General features: G+C 35.5%; 1 protein-coding gene across 4 annotated transcripts in view; it reads right to left on the bottom strand.

Moving 5' to 3' along the window:
* Positions 1-5,180: 5,180 nt before the first annotated feature.
* LOC124162164 overlaps positions 5,181-13,217 on the bottom strand; it is a 90,045-nt gene continuing 82,008 nt past the window's right edge. For all 4 annotated transcript variants that reach the window (XM_046538611.1, XM_046538603.1, XM_046538594.1 and 1 more), the window contains one exon: positions 5,181-10,069. In XM_046538611.1, the coding sequence (XP_046394567.1) occupies positions 9,044-10,069 (1,026 nt within the window). In that variant the 3' untranslated portion in view covers positions 5,181-9,043. The remainder of the gene's footprint in view (positions 10,070-13,217) is intronic.

The raw sequence follows: 13,217 nt of genomic DNA on the forward strand, positions 1-13,217 counted from the left end.
TTTTTCTCATTGTTCCTTCTTGTTATATTTTCTGTTCCAGAATTTCATTTGCATAAGGGATAGGTTTAAATAATAATAATGTTAGAAAATTTATGACAGTGTTGTAATCTATCCCAAAATTTTTGAAGACTATGTCATTGAAATCCCCTCTTCGGACCTACTCAATGATCAAATACTAGGCAGTGCATTTCTTGCATTGGAGTTCTAACTATCCCAATCAATGTTGTGGATGGATTTAAGATGAAGGCGTGAGATGAAGTAATATTATGTAGTTACAATATCTTGAAGCCTATCATGGGGAACTTGTTCAAGAACTATGTGTAGCAGAGCCCTAAAGAAGTTAGCATTTGTACAGCAGGTTGTTGGAAAGGTTGTTTCATCTGATGAAGTGGAGGAGAGGTGTTAATTTGTTGTTAACTCGTCAAGCCACACCATGAATTAGCGGCAAGTATGTGGAGTGTCACTGAAAGATTCAATCCTTGGACTAAAGAAATTCGAAGGAAATCTGTGTGATTCATCAAAAACTTCTATGAGTGAACAGAAAGCATAACACAGTGTTTACACAAATGAGGCCCCTAGAGACCCTTGAGTTTTGAATGCTAGATTTAGATTGCTTGAACTATTTATTAAAGATATCTTTCATAGCAATATGGATACCATCTTTTTAGAGCTGCTCTATATTTCTAGGTCTGACAGAAGCAATAAAACATGAATATTTTTCTGAGCTCACATACATATATAGGAGTTCAATTTTCCCATGAACTATAAGACATGTAAATTCATTACTTAAATGCCAGGTTTGACTTGGGCAGTGTAATGCAGAGAAAAAAGTAATGATGACCTCACCACTTAAAATGTTTTAGAAGTTAATGAAATAATTGCAAAAAAAATTGAATTTTGTTATGTTTTGACAAAGCTTGAGCATTAAAAATTTAGGCATATCTTCTACAATTAATGCATTGTGAAGAAATGAGCGTTTGTTATACAGTAGAAACTCGTTATTACGATGTTCACGCAACCGAAAAACTGGAGGTTCGTAATAATAAGGACGGGCGAGTAATAATAATGAGGTAGGATGGGCGAAATGCCGAACAGTTCCTAACTTCACACCGGATTCAATGATACTTCGTTCAGATTATGCCCAAAGTGAGAGTTCATCCATGCCACACCGCGTTGCATCGGCCAAATCGAAAGGTGCCGAATTCGAAATTTGAAATTTTTGAATGCTTGTATCTCCTAAAGTTCATGTGTCGAATGTGAGTAGGATGAGGACTACCTGTACTTCCAATTTATGAGCAGTTATGAGTGGGTAACCATGACTCCACAGGAATCAAGGCTATTATGTGATGTAGCGTGCATACTGAAGAAAGAAAGTTAATTGATCCTCTTGGGCACAGTACACGAGGAGAACTTAAACGTAGCGCAATTATTAAAACTTAGCATAGCGTATATCCACCGAAATGCCATTGCTTATCCGTGGAACTTCATAATAAAGTTCATTTTGTAACTGCCGGGACCGGGAGGTTTATAATTTCGTAATTAAGAAAATTTTGTATTTACGTTTCTTTTACTATAGATTGGATAGGCCTTTTCATTGGGACCAACTATTTGCTTCGTAATAACCAGAACTTCGTAATAACGTTGTTCATATTAACAAGAGTCTACTGTATGTACAGTTCCAGATACAAGTTAGTGCTGTTTGATCTGCCTCTGAAATGGTTGTTTGATAAACAAAATGAACGTATGTAATATGTACAGTTCCAGATACAAGTTAGTGCTGTTTGCTCTGCCTCTGAAATGGTTGTTTGATAAACTATACAAAAGAGCTTCTCATTTGGATTCAACTACATATATACTTACATTTCCTCATAACAGTTTAGCAAAGTTAAAATCAAACACTTTCTTATCACTTTTGTGCCAAATGTTGGCAGTAGCTGGCCGACAGGAGACCTAACATCGGCTCAAGCTGACTTGGATTTTTCCACGCACATGAACGGACGATGACTAGGGCCGATGCAAGGAGCAGGAATTGACCACTGAGGAATGGTCGAAGGTGTTTAGGCCCTGCCTGAGACCCAGCTTATCTAGGCGTTAGTGCCACTCCTCGGCAATTGACCTTGACCATTATACCCATCTATGTTCCTCCTCACAGCAGGAATCCTAAGGGAAGTGCATTGGAAATGGTTTTTGCGAATATAAATTTTGTTCCATACTCCAATTTTTTGTATTTGGAAATGAATTCATTATTTTCTTTTGAGCATAAAATTTTGAAGTGAAATTCTAGTGTTCTAATTAACGGATTTCTGGCGTTTAAAGTCTTTGTACCTTGTGTTTACTGACTTCGTTATTATCAATGCTATTAATCCGTTTAAAATTCTACATTGCTTAAAAAATGATAGTTATTCTCATGTAAGTGTTAAGTATTGTAAATCAAAAGCAATATTTGCTTTAACAGAACACTGCTAATGCAAGAATGCGACCGTGGACTAGTGCTAAGAAAGGGATAAAGGATGGAATCAAGTGGCCGTGTTAATAGCCGGGCACCCCATTGAGTTGGGTCCCAAATCGGAGGGATGAGAATACTAGGGTAACTCTACTCCAAAAAGAGCTCGGTAGGGAGCAGTTTAAAATATTCTCATGCTACTCAAAGCACGGAAAACATTTCCTTCTCGTAGGCACCAGCAGGAAAGGGTTAAATTCATGAGAGCTAGTACTGTCCCTGTTTCAAATTGAAAGAATGACAGTCTAGCTAAATTTCACCTTATCAAGGTATTAATTTTACTCCAGAAAAGGAAGAATATGGTTGGGATCTTATTTCTTGGTGCTATTTTTTTCCAGAATGTCTTAAAACATGAATACAATGCAACTTGAGTGAAATAGTAGCAGAGCTGTGTTCCTAGGTTAACGAATGAATAAGAAATGCATAATAATTAACCTGTAAAAATAATTTTTCATTCTTAGTAATATTGAACAGAGAGAATAGAGAATTTTGAAGTACATTAGGATACATTTGGATATTCAATCCATCACTCACCATTACACGCTAGAAATAACGGAATCCTTTCCACAGCAAGGAACCTCTTCAGCACTGAAGTAATATTAATGCATGAAAAGAAACCATTAGGAGTTCAATTTTACATGCATCATTTTCTATGAAATCTTTATGAGAAGCCCAGATCTGCTTAAATTGGAAGCCGATTTTGAAAAAAAATCAGGCAATGTTTTAATGGAATAATTTAGTAACTTTATTCAACAAAAGTGTATGCTATGTTCAGAAGCCTGGTTGCAACATTGCTATTTGGGGGAAACTCGTTTGACTTGTCATAGTGGTGAATATTCCAAGCAGTTTATTCCTACTGTATTGGCCAGTAGTTTTTCCTAGCATCTTGTAGCAATGCCCCTCTTTTTCTGAGCTTTGAATTATTTAAAGAGTTTTTTTTTAATGGGAAATATGGACAGTCTCAAGTTTTTACTGAGGTTTGTTTTATAGAGATGATATGCAGGTTGCATTGTTGCTGGACAATCCAAGTCTCTTTCTAGATAAAGATGCATCTCATTGTGATTTCAGTTGCAAGTTTCTATGGGCCTAGTCAAAAGAGGGGTATGGCGTAAGTTGCATCTTCAGAAAAAAATCTGAGACACTCAATTACTTTCAGCCATATCATTTGCACAAACACTAATGCTCCTTGCTAACATGTAGACTCAGCTCAAACCAGCTGATGGTGAGTCCTCCAGATTTTAAAAAACTACCCCATCAATAACTTACATGTACCATGAGACGGATTACACTTCTCCTGGCAACTTTCAAGCTGTCTTGCCCACGCAATTGATAGGCCATGTTTATTTGTCTGAAGTTATATTATCGGGGATTTCTTGAGGACAAAATTGAAAGGAAAGACTTTTATAGTATGTTTAATTTTTCCCATATGACTGTGATGTATGGAATCAAATCCTCAGTTGTGTTACGGTAAGCACATAGTTAATCAGTGGCAGCTTCTCTATGAGGTTTCAATGTTGCACAACCTAAGCGCAAGAATTGTATCATCCTTTTTGGCTTGTTTTCTACTCAATTTAATCAAGAAAATTATATTTGAAACCACTCTGAAAAGTAGGAAGTATAAAAAAAATGCTAATTTGATGAAGAATACTTCTAAGTATTTCAATTAGCATGGGTTGTCGTTTCAAAAGGAGCTGCATATTCTTGAGAATACTAGAGTAACATACTAGGGTTGGGGTTGCAGATCCTCGGCTACCAAAATAAGATCCACCCACCTGGGGAGAAACGGGCTTCTTCTGGGGAGAGAGTCAATGATGGGAATGAAAGAGGAGGAATAGGCACTCTTATGTTCTCTTGGTTGTCAGCCTGGCAATGTTACCAAATTATAGGTGATGCCATGTGGTGTTGATCATTTGTTGACATCTCAATATTGTCCACAATTTTTGTGCTGTTAATGTTTTCCTGTGTCCTCCTTTCTCTCTATTTGTGCAATTCAGACTCTCATTTGCTTAATGAAATATTTGCTTTTGCTTCGCTAGCTTTCTTCCGATTTCATAGTGCAATTTTGCTCACTGTAAGCAGGTGAATCTTAACATTTATAAGTGTGAAGGACAAAGAAAGGCATGGAAGGGAAATTAATGAATGAATGACCTCAGCAGACCTACCTCTGGACTCGTTATTTGACAAGAAGTGAAAGCCAGCTGAAAAAAAATTACTAGAAAATTCCATCCTGACACCGGTAAGAATTGCAAGTGGTTTTCTTGTTCCGAAAGAAGGAACAAGTTTTTCCTTTTTCCATTTGTGCCCTTTTAGAACTAGCTAAGGAGGATGGATTTTATAAATATTTTTATCAATTTTATTTCAAATGTATCTTTTTAATATCTAGAATATTTTAACCCTTCGATGCAGTTGTAATTGCTGGGCAATGCCCTATGGTAACTTAACTCGACAAGTTTTGTGGGTGTCGTTTTATTATTGGGAAAATAATCCTGAGAATATTTTAAACTATTATGATTATGTGAGTGTTATTGATTAATCTTAGTGATTGCTGCAGGTGTAGTACATACATAACCATCTTACCAATTTGAATTTCATTAAAATTTCTTTTAAAATCCTTAAGTATGTATAATTTTTTCATTTTACTGTGCAAGTTAATTTCAGGGAATGCTTTTTAATGGACACCACTTAATGTGATGTGTATTTTATGTTATGTCTGTGTTTACAGAAAGGTGTTGTGACTTGTACTTCTATCTTTTACAGTAGTATTTTCCTGGTAAATTGAAAGACATCTTCCATGTTCTTGAAGAAAGAACCCTGAAAATTTAGAAGGAGAGAGAGGGACCTATACGTATTTTTGAATTACCCAATCGGTCACATGTTAATACTGTGGTGAACCCTCCTTTGATGTTTTGGAGGGGACTAGCCATCAGCTATGCACTTTCCCCTGAAGACCTCCCTGCAGAGGTCACTCCCCCGATGGGAGTAGAACTTAGGGAGCAAAGTGGATGGCTGTAACACAGTCCTGTTCACATGCTTTGATAGGTGTCGTGACCAAATGTAGTTCAGTTATCGAAGGTAAACTAAAGCCTTATTTTTGTAAAAATGAAACTATCTTTTCTCTGATGTTCAGGCTTTCATCTATTTCTATTGCAATCTTTCCACTGAACATCAGTGGAAAGATTGCATATTTCATTTATCTAGTGTAAATAACTTCCACCATATTGTGCTACATATCATACATGATAAAGTCTAATTACTTGCATCATCAGAGTCATAGTTTTTGAGACCATTTGATTTGCTCAGGTGTGAATTCTGTTGGGTTATTTATTTGGCTGCATTGGGTTTGATCAAGATTTCTGAAAATATGCAGTGAAATTTTATAACACAATTTTAGAATTTTTAAGGGGCTGTCAAAAGGGGCTTATCGATTGAATAAATTTCATTTATAAGATACCACTCTGATACAAAGAAAAGGCTATATTTTTATGCTTCAAAATTTAGATATTTGTTTTAAAACTGCAATAGTTTTACAACGCGGTGTGATGTGAAGTCAGTACCTCCACATTTTCAGATTACCAGCCGCTACTGGTGCCAATTTTGCTTGCTGAATAGCAAAATCATCAAAATGGTAGAATGTCTATTGAAAAAATATTTGAATTTATTTGAGGTCAATTTCAAACTTTGGTAGACTTGCAATATCAAATGTAGAAAGAAATGGGTTGGGGAAAGTGCTCCTATCTTTTACCTGCTACTAAACACAGAAGTAAGCAATTCTAAAATTCTGGGAAAGGCATGCACGTAGCGCAACGTCACTGTTTAGCATGTTGGCATCCATATCTAGTGGAAGAAAAAATGCCCCAAACCTGTTGTTAATAATTAATGGACTAACCAAGAAAACCGTTAATGCTTACTATGCAGTATTCATCTGCATTTGTATCTTGACTTAGTGCATGAAATGATCAATTCCATTTACGCACCTGACAATACTAGGAGGACTATATAATAAAAGAATATGTAGTACGCTTACTTGTGTGCCTGGCACTAAAGAATTTATGGAAGGGTAAACTATTAATGGGAATGCACTGACGTACATAATACTAATCAGGTCTTCATGTTGTCATAGCACTTCAAAACCAGTGTCTTTTTTTCATCATTTATGTTCCATCCATTCATTTCTGGTATGGAGACCTTCAGCTTTCTCTCTAAGTGCTCTAACTAATTATTTTATGTAATTCTTTCATCCCCTCATCATTCTACCATTTATAGGTACTTAAATTTCACCTTTCTATTAATTTTTTGATACTTTTAGTTCACTGCAAGATAAATACCCAAATGTCTCTTCAAAAGAATTTAATAGTATTTTACTATTTAAATAAATGCTGGAATGTACTTGTTCTTCAGCCATCTAATTGAAGTAGCTCAGTGAAGCTGAATGACGAAAATGTGCAAATTCTATCTTCGATATGAATTGGTCTACTGATATTTGGCACCACAATGAATTAGTAAGTCTTGAAGCACTGTTTTTCATTTATTTTAAAGAATATATATTTTGGTTCAAGCAAAAGATTTGAAGCAGGATTCACAATGAACACTTTTGCTCCTTGTTAATCCTTTTATAAAGTTTTGATACACTGGGTGTAATCTAATCACACAAAGCCATAAAAATGCCATCTTCGGAGTTGTCATTCAAGAATAGCTGTGTAGATATTACAGTTTGTAAAATTTTAAATAGTTTTATTTATAAAATATGAATGAATTCTTCACATGCTGGCAATGCACAAGCAAGTACAGAATTTGCTCTCTGTGACAGGAAAGCCTTAGACCAGATGTATGAAAGTATGGGTCATGCAGCTGTAACAAATATCACATTAATGGCTCTTACTCACTCTCACATTTTTCATCTGATTAACTAATCAAATAGTAGAAATACTTTAAAGGAGATTGAAATAACATAAGAAATAAAGAAAAGTTATAACTTAGCACAATTTAGCCAATAAATTACTTTTCAATATTTTCTATATTTATAGAAAAATTTAAAATGTTCCCTAATAAGTAAGCTCATAGGCTTGCAGTTTGATCAACTGAATATTAGAAATGGAATTTTAGAATAAACTCACAGCAGAATTAGTTCTAATGGCTTTGCTTTCCATAAAAAATCTATCCCTATAATTTAGCACATTGTATTCTATCACTAACCACAATTCTCTTTCCTGCTGCATTAGTTTTTAATTAATTAAAAGGGAATTTTAATGAGGATCCAAAATATATTGACGTTTATTTTATTTAAACCAATTTATGTGAATGAATGTCAAGCAAAAAAGAGTTCCCATGACCTTGCTTATAGATTGTCTTTGATTATTCCTGATTCTAAGCTTGTAAAAGACACCAAAATTTTAATTTCAATTGTGTCCATAAAAATATTTCAATAAATCTCATTTCTTTGAAAGGCACTACTAAAACTTAACCATTAAGTATCTCTAAATTTTTTCTAGGCAGTCCATTGGTTTCTGAAATATGTATTTAACATTGTAATAAAATGAATAAGAAAATGATGATTTGAATGTTTTTATTCTGAGATTTATTTAATCATGTGGTTTGTTATTATGTCATGGCTATAAAATAATACGCATACATAATTATCTAGTTGTCCATGAAAATATGTTGATTTCATTTTTTTAAGCTTTTCAAAATAGTAACCAATTTTTAACATGTAAAATTTTTGGTCCTGCAAGAGTTGTTAGTCTTGCTGGGCTTTTATGCATGGACTCAATACATCAAAAGCTCATATATATTTGACATATATGCATGAAAAAGTACTTACTTTGCCTTATCCTGGCAAAGTTTTGAATCTTTCCAGCTGCTCTTATAATTAACAAATCTTATTTATATAGCATGAAGAAGAATTTTTGTTTTATTTCCATTTGTTTTAATATGTTAGTATCATTTTGATTTCATATCTGTTACTGTATTTTTATTATTAAATAATGCCCAAAAAAGAAGATTTTAATCTTTCTGTTGTTCATAAATTTAAGGGAATTTTTAGCTTTATTTTAGTTATGGTATTTATTCATGCCCTTTATGCGAAAATGACCTTGCAGTTGAATGAAATAGGTTATCTGGTGTATGGAATGTCATTAAATGCTGAAATAGTTTATCATAGGTTTTTCATTCTCACAGAAGGCACACAATGTTCTCTGACTTAAACCATAGCCTTTACCATTGACTAGAATAAAAACCACACTATGTTCCTCATTCATTTCTTCCAATTCACAGCAAAAATGTCAAGATTAAGCTCTTTCACAGCTAATTGATTTGAATACCCTATTATCAAATGAGATTTCTTTCCAAACCCTTCATTAAAAAAAATTATGATTTCACAGAATTGCTTATGTTAATAAAAGTCTCACATGTAATGAGAATCTTAAATTTTTCGTTGATTCTCTTATGAAATAGAAAAAGGTTGCTAACCCTTTATGGTCACATGGTCATGGTGCAAGTTCGGAAGATTTTTGCACAGTTTGGAAAACACTTTCATGAAGGCGTTGGTCAGAGGCCCTCTAATGAAGCTGGGCTTAGCACCAACTCTTTATCAGTTCTAGAGGAAGATTGCCTTTGTGTTCGTACCCTTCTAGACGCACCTGCTGAAGTCCGCTGTGTGCGTTGTTGCTCACCACCCTCTACCTGGTGGGCCTCAGGGTCAGGGTTGGCTAAGCCCCTTCCTGCCCAATCCCCTTCCCTCCCTGCCTCTACCCTTGAATCTCTTATTCTCCCTGACCTTTCATCATCAGGAGCAACCCAGCGGCCCTCAGGGGGCCCACCACTCACTTCGCTCCACACTTTATTTGTCCGTCCCCGGCTCACTGTTGAACCAACAGCCTTCTTTCTAGAGGCTCCGGTCCTCCCCACTTCTCCCACTCTGCGCTCTTCATCGCTATCCCCCCCTGGCACTTGGTTTGGTAACTGTGTCCGACCACTTGGTGGCGGAGGCACCACTGGGGTGGACGAAGTAGCTTCTGCTGCCCGACGGTCTGTGTGTAGGGCCACTGGAGTGACTGGCAGTGGACCGTGCCTCACGACTGGCTTTCGCTTCAAACCAGGTGCACTGCCAGACAAAGCCTGTGAGGAAGACGTGGTGGTGGTTGGGGGTACTTCTGGGGAGACTTTCTTTCGTGTCCCCTTCAGAAGTCTGGCCTCTTCGAAACCACAACGGGACGTTGCTGCCTCCTCGTCTTCGTTCTCCGCCTTGGCTGAATTTCGTTGGCCCCTTGCGGAGGCCCGTTGTCGCCAGAGGCGGAAGTGTTTGCGGAGGCAGCATGGGGGAGGGGGTAAAGGGGGTGGACAACAGGTACAGAGGAATATCCTTAGGAGGCACAAAAGTAGACCACCCACTATAAGTCCAGGACCGATCATACGCAACTCGAGAGTCTTGAAACCCTTCTCGCCTAATCCGACGAAAGAGATGACTAGACCCACAGCCACAGTACCGAGTCCCACGTAGAGAAGTGCAGAGGCTGCTCCACCTGCCCTGAAGCCCCCATAGTAGCTGTATTCCCCAGAGGAAGCATCTCGTATCTGTAAAGTACATTGAGCAGCCTTTCCTTATTATTTGTTTCTGTGATTGAATGCATTTCTTTTCCCCGAGAAAAGTTTTGCTTATATTTCTTCATGATATTTTTGTGAATTTATTTATAACATATTTGTTTTTGAAAATTAAGTTGAATTGAAATTAATGCTGTATCTTAGGAGTCTTGGAACATCTTGTGACATCTCCAACTGTGATTTTGAACTTGCTGAACGTGGTCAATGTGCTCTAAAAGATAAACTCTCACAGTAATGGCAGTTTTGGAGCCACAACTGTATTTATTTCACTCTCCCAAGTTTTTGATTAGACCTTGAATTTTTTTAGTATTTGGAATGAATTTATTGTCTTTTATTAATTTCCAAGGCTTAGCACAGTTTGCGGGTGATTACCTTAAGGAAGTACTATTAGACTCAAGTAGCGTGCATACTAATTTCAAAAGCAAAGCTTGAGAGTAAGGTCTTTTAATATCACTCCTTCATTCCTTGATAATAGTTCAGAAAATGGCAGTCACCATCATCAGGATCAAAATTAAAATACAATTAGATGTAAATGGCATTGAAACTTGAATATATGTTAAATTACCAGTAGAATAAATATATGTATACCTATTCTCTTTTTTAGCCCTTATTATATGGGGAAGTAAATGCTCTTGCATACCAGCTACTGCAGGAAAAAATTGTTTTTCCATTCAAACTTTTATTACCTGCTTGCCCAGTCCTATCTTATCTTGAGGCCTAAGCCCATCTTTGCAGAAAGGGTAAATGGCAACCCTCTATTATGTCCCAAACTATGTATGTAGTCCCTCCCTTACTCCGTAGGCTTAAAATAGTTTTAATGCATCTACTGACTTCATAATTAGGAGTTTTCCTAATCAATCACCTATTTGCAGGCTCCTCCCCATGGAACCTTGAAGGAATATGACAAAATTTCTTTAACAAGCTCTGGCCCTCTAGAGGATCTGGTTTCCTCCCTATATTTCCAAATCCTTCTAATTAATACTAGTAATATTGGAAGGCATCTGATATAGCTGCCCCAGGTTGAGCAAATGCTTAATCAGAAACTTGTTGGAATGCCATTCTGCAATTCATTGACAGACTTTTACATCTTTGTATCAAGAAAATGACGATAAAATCAGAGGGAAAATCTCAACATCTTTAATCTGTTTTAACCATGAAAAATTGAAGTAACTGAATGTAATATCAAAAAAGGATTCATAAGTTTTTATATCTTTGTGAACTGTAGAGACCGTCATATTTTTAAGATGCTCGTAGGTGATTTTTTAACCCTGATGTTGGTTTACCCTCTCTGAAACATAGACTAGGACAAATGGAGTTTCATTAAAAAATGATCTTCATTCAAGATTTGATTTTGAGTATTATACTTAAATAAGGGTGAAGAAATTGATACTCATTACATGCATATTGATATTATTGTAAATTGAATGAAAAATGTGTGAGGCTGAAATTGAAATTAAGTGGTGCATTGTTGAGTTATTGGAGAATATAAAGATAAAAAGCTTATAATGGGAGGCCTATAAAAAAGTGTTTTGGAAATTTAATCTAGAATATACCTTCTTTCATTTTGGTTAATAAGATGGCTTTTTATTATCATAGGGAATTGACCAATTGCTACATATGGGTACAAAAATTGATAGCAGTGTCATGCTTAAATTGTTGGTCCAGAATACGTTGGAAAATTTGCTGCTTATTTTTAATGACCGCTTTTAATACCATAGTGAATTTGTCTTCATTATGTCTGAAAAGTAGTATTCACAATGTTTTCATTAATGCAAATATTTTTTGGATTGTTTACAGCCAGTTGATTCCCGAAAATTCTAGTTAATTATGTAAGAATATTTCAAGCTGGAGATTGTAATTCGATTTTATTTGACTTGATCACTCTTTGTCCTGAGTCCATTTTTTTGGGTAAAAATGTTACCATTGAATTTTCTCACCCACTATCTATTGTGCTATCCCCTTTAAATGTTGCTACACTGTAACTTCCATTCATTGACATGCGAATGACATTCATGACTTGTGAATTCGTCTGACTTGAGGCCTATTTTCACATTACATTAAATGTACTGGTCAATCTGTAAATGCATGAGCACAAGAATGAACTGGATTATGTACCTCACAGCTTGTGCAAATGCTCAGACAGCAAATGGTACCAGTGTAATTTAGTTCATGCATTCCTGCATGTTCCATTCTGGTCCTCCAATATTTTTCATGCATTCACACATTATATAGTAAGTGCATTGTGAAACAAGGCCCTAACTGACGCATTCACATGGACCACTACTTTAAGTAAGCATTAAGAGGAAAAAATGAGTGAAAAGTATGATATAGTTATTTTTTCTCATCGTAAACTTTCGTAAACACAGTAAAAATTAAATTTGTAAGAAAGTACTTTTAAGAATCTTTGATTTTTTGGGAGTGCACTGAAAAGTTGACATTTTTTCTAATCATTTCAAATTTGGTGAGAATGAATAAAATCTTGTGCCCTTATTACTAAAATCTGGCTCTCAAAAACACTTATGTAAATTTCAGTCTTGTTTAGTGGAAAGGTATATGACAGCCAAATTGCACGTGCGGTGAAATATTCTATGCAAAACACTCACTCAAATACTTATTGTCTTGTCAAAGCATTTGAAATCGAACTGTCTCGTGATGAAAGTGTATTTACTGCAAAGTGACGAGCATTATTTATTGTAAACTTTTTAGTTCACTTTAAAAGTACATATAGCCCAGGATACTTGAAAAGATTTTTGTATTCACTTATTTAACAAAAATATCAAAAAAGTTTTCTTTTGGTGAATGTTTTGTAACCTGAACAAAATTTTATACAATGCACATATTTAATATGCTTATAAATATACCTTTTGACTTGTTACTTTGTTTTTATCAAATACTTTATCCGTTGGTATTTTAATGTAATGGTCTGAGATGTTACAACTTGTATATTTGAATGTTGTCTCGGAGTCTTCCGTGGCATACAGAATTTGTGGATTTGAACTAATTTTGAAAATTTTAGTTCCTCACTTCTTAAAACCTAGGGAAATAATTTTTAGCTTTTTATGTCTGGAAAAAGACCTTGAACTGAGCTATGAATGCATTTCCATGTATATGTAGTTAACTC

Source organism: Ischnura elegans, chromosome 1, assembly GCF_921293095.1.
Source record: "Ischnura elegans chromosome 1, ioIscEleg1.1, whole genome shotgun sequence".
Classification (NCBI taxonomy): Eukaryota; Metazoa; Arthropoda; class Insecta; order Odonata; family Coenagrionidae; genus Ischnura; species Ischnura elegans.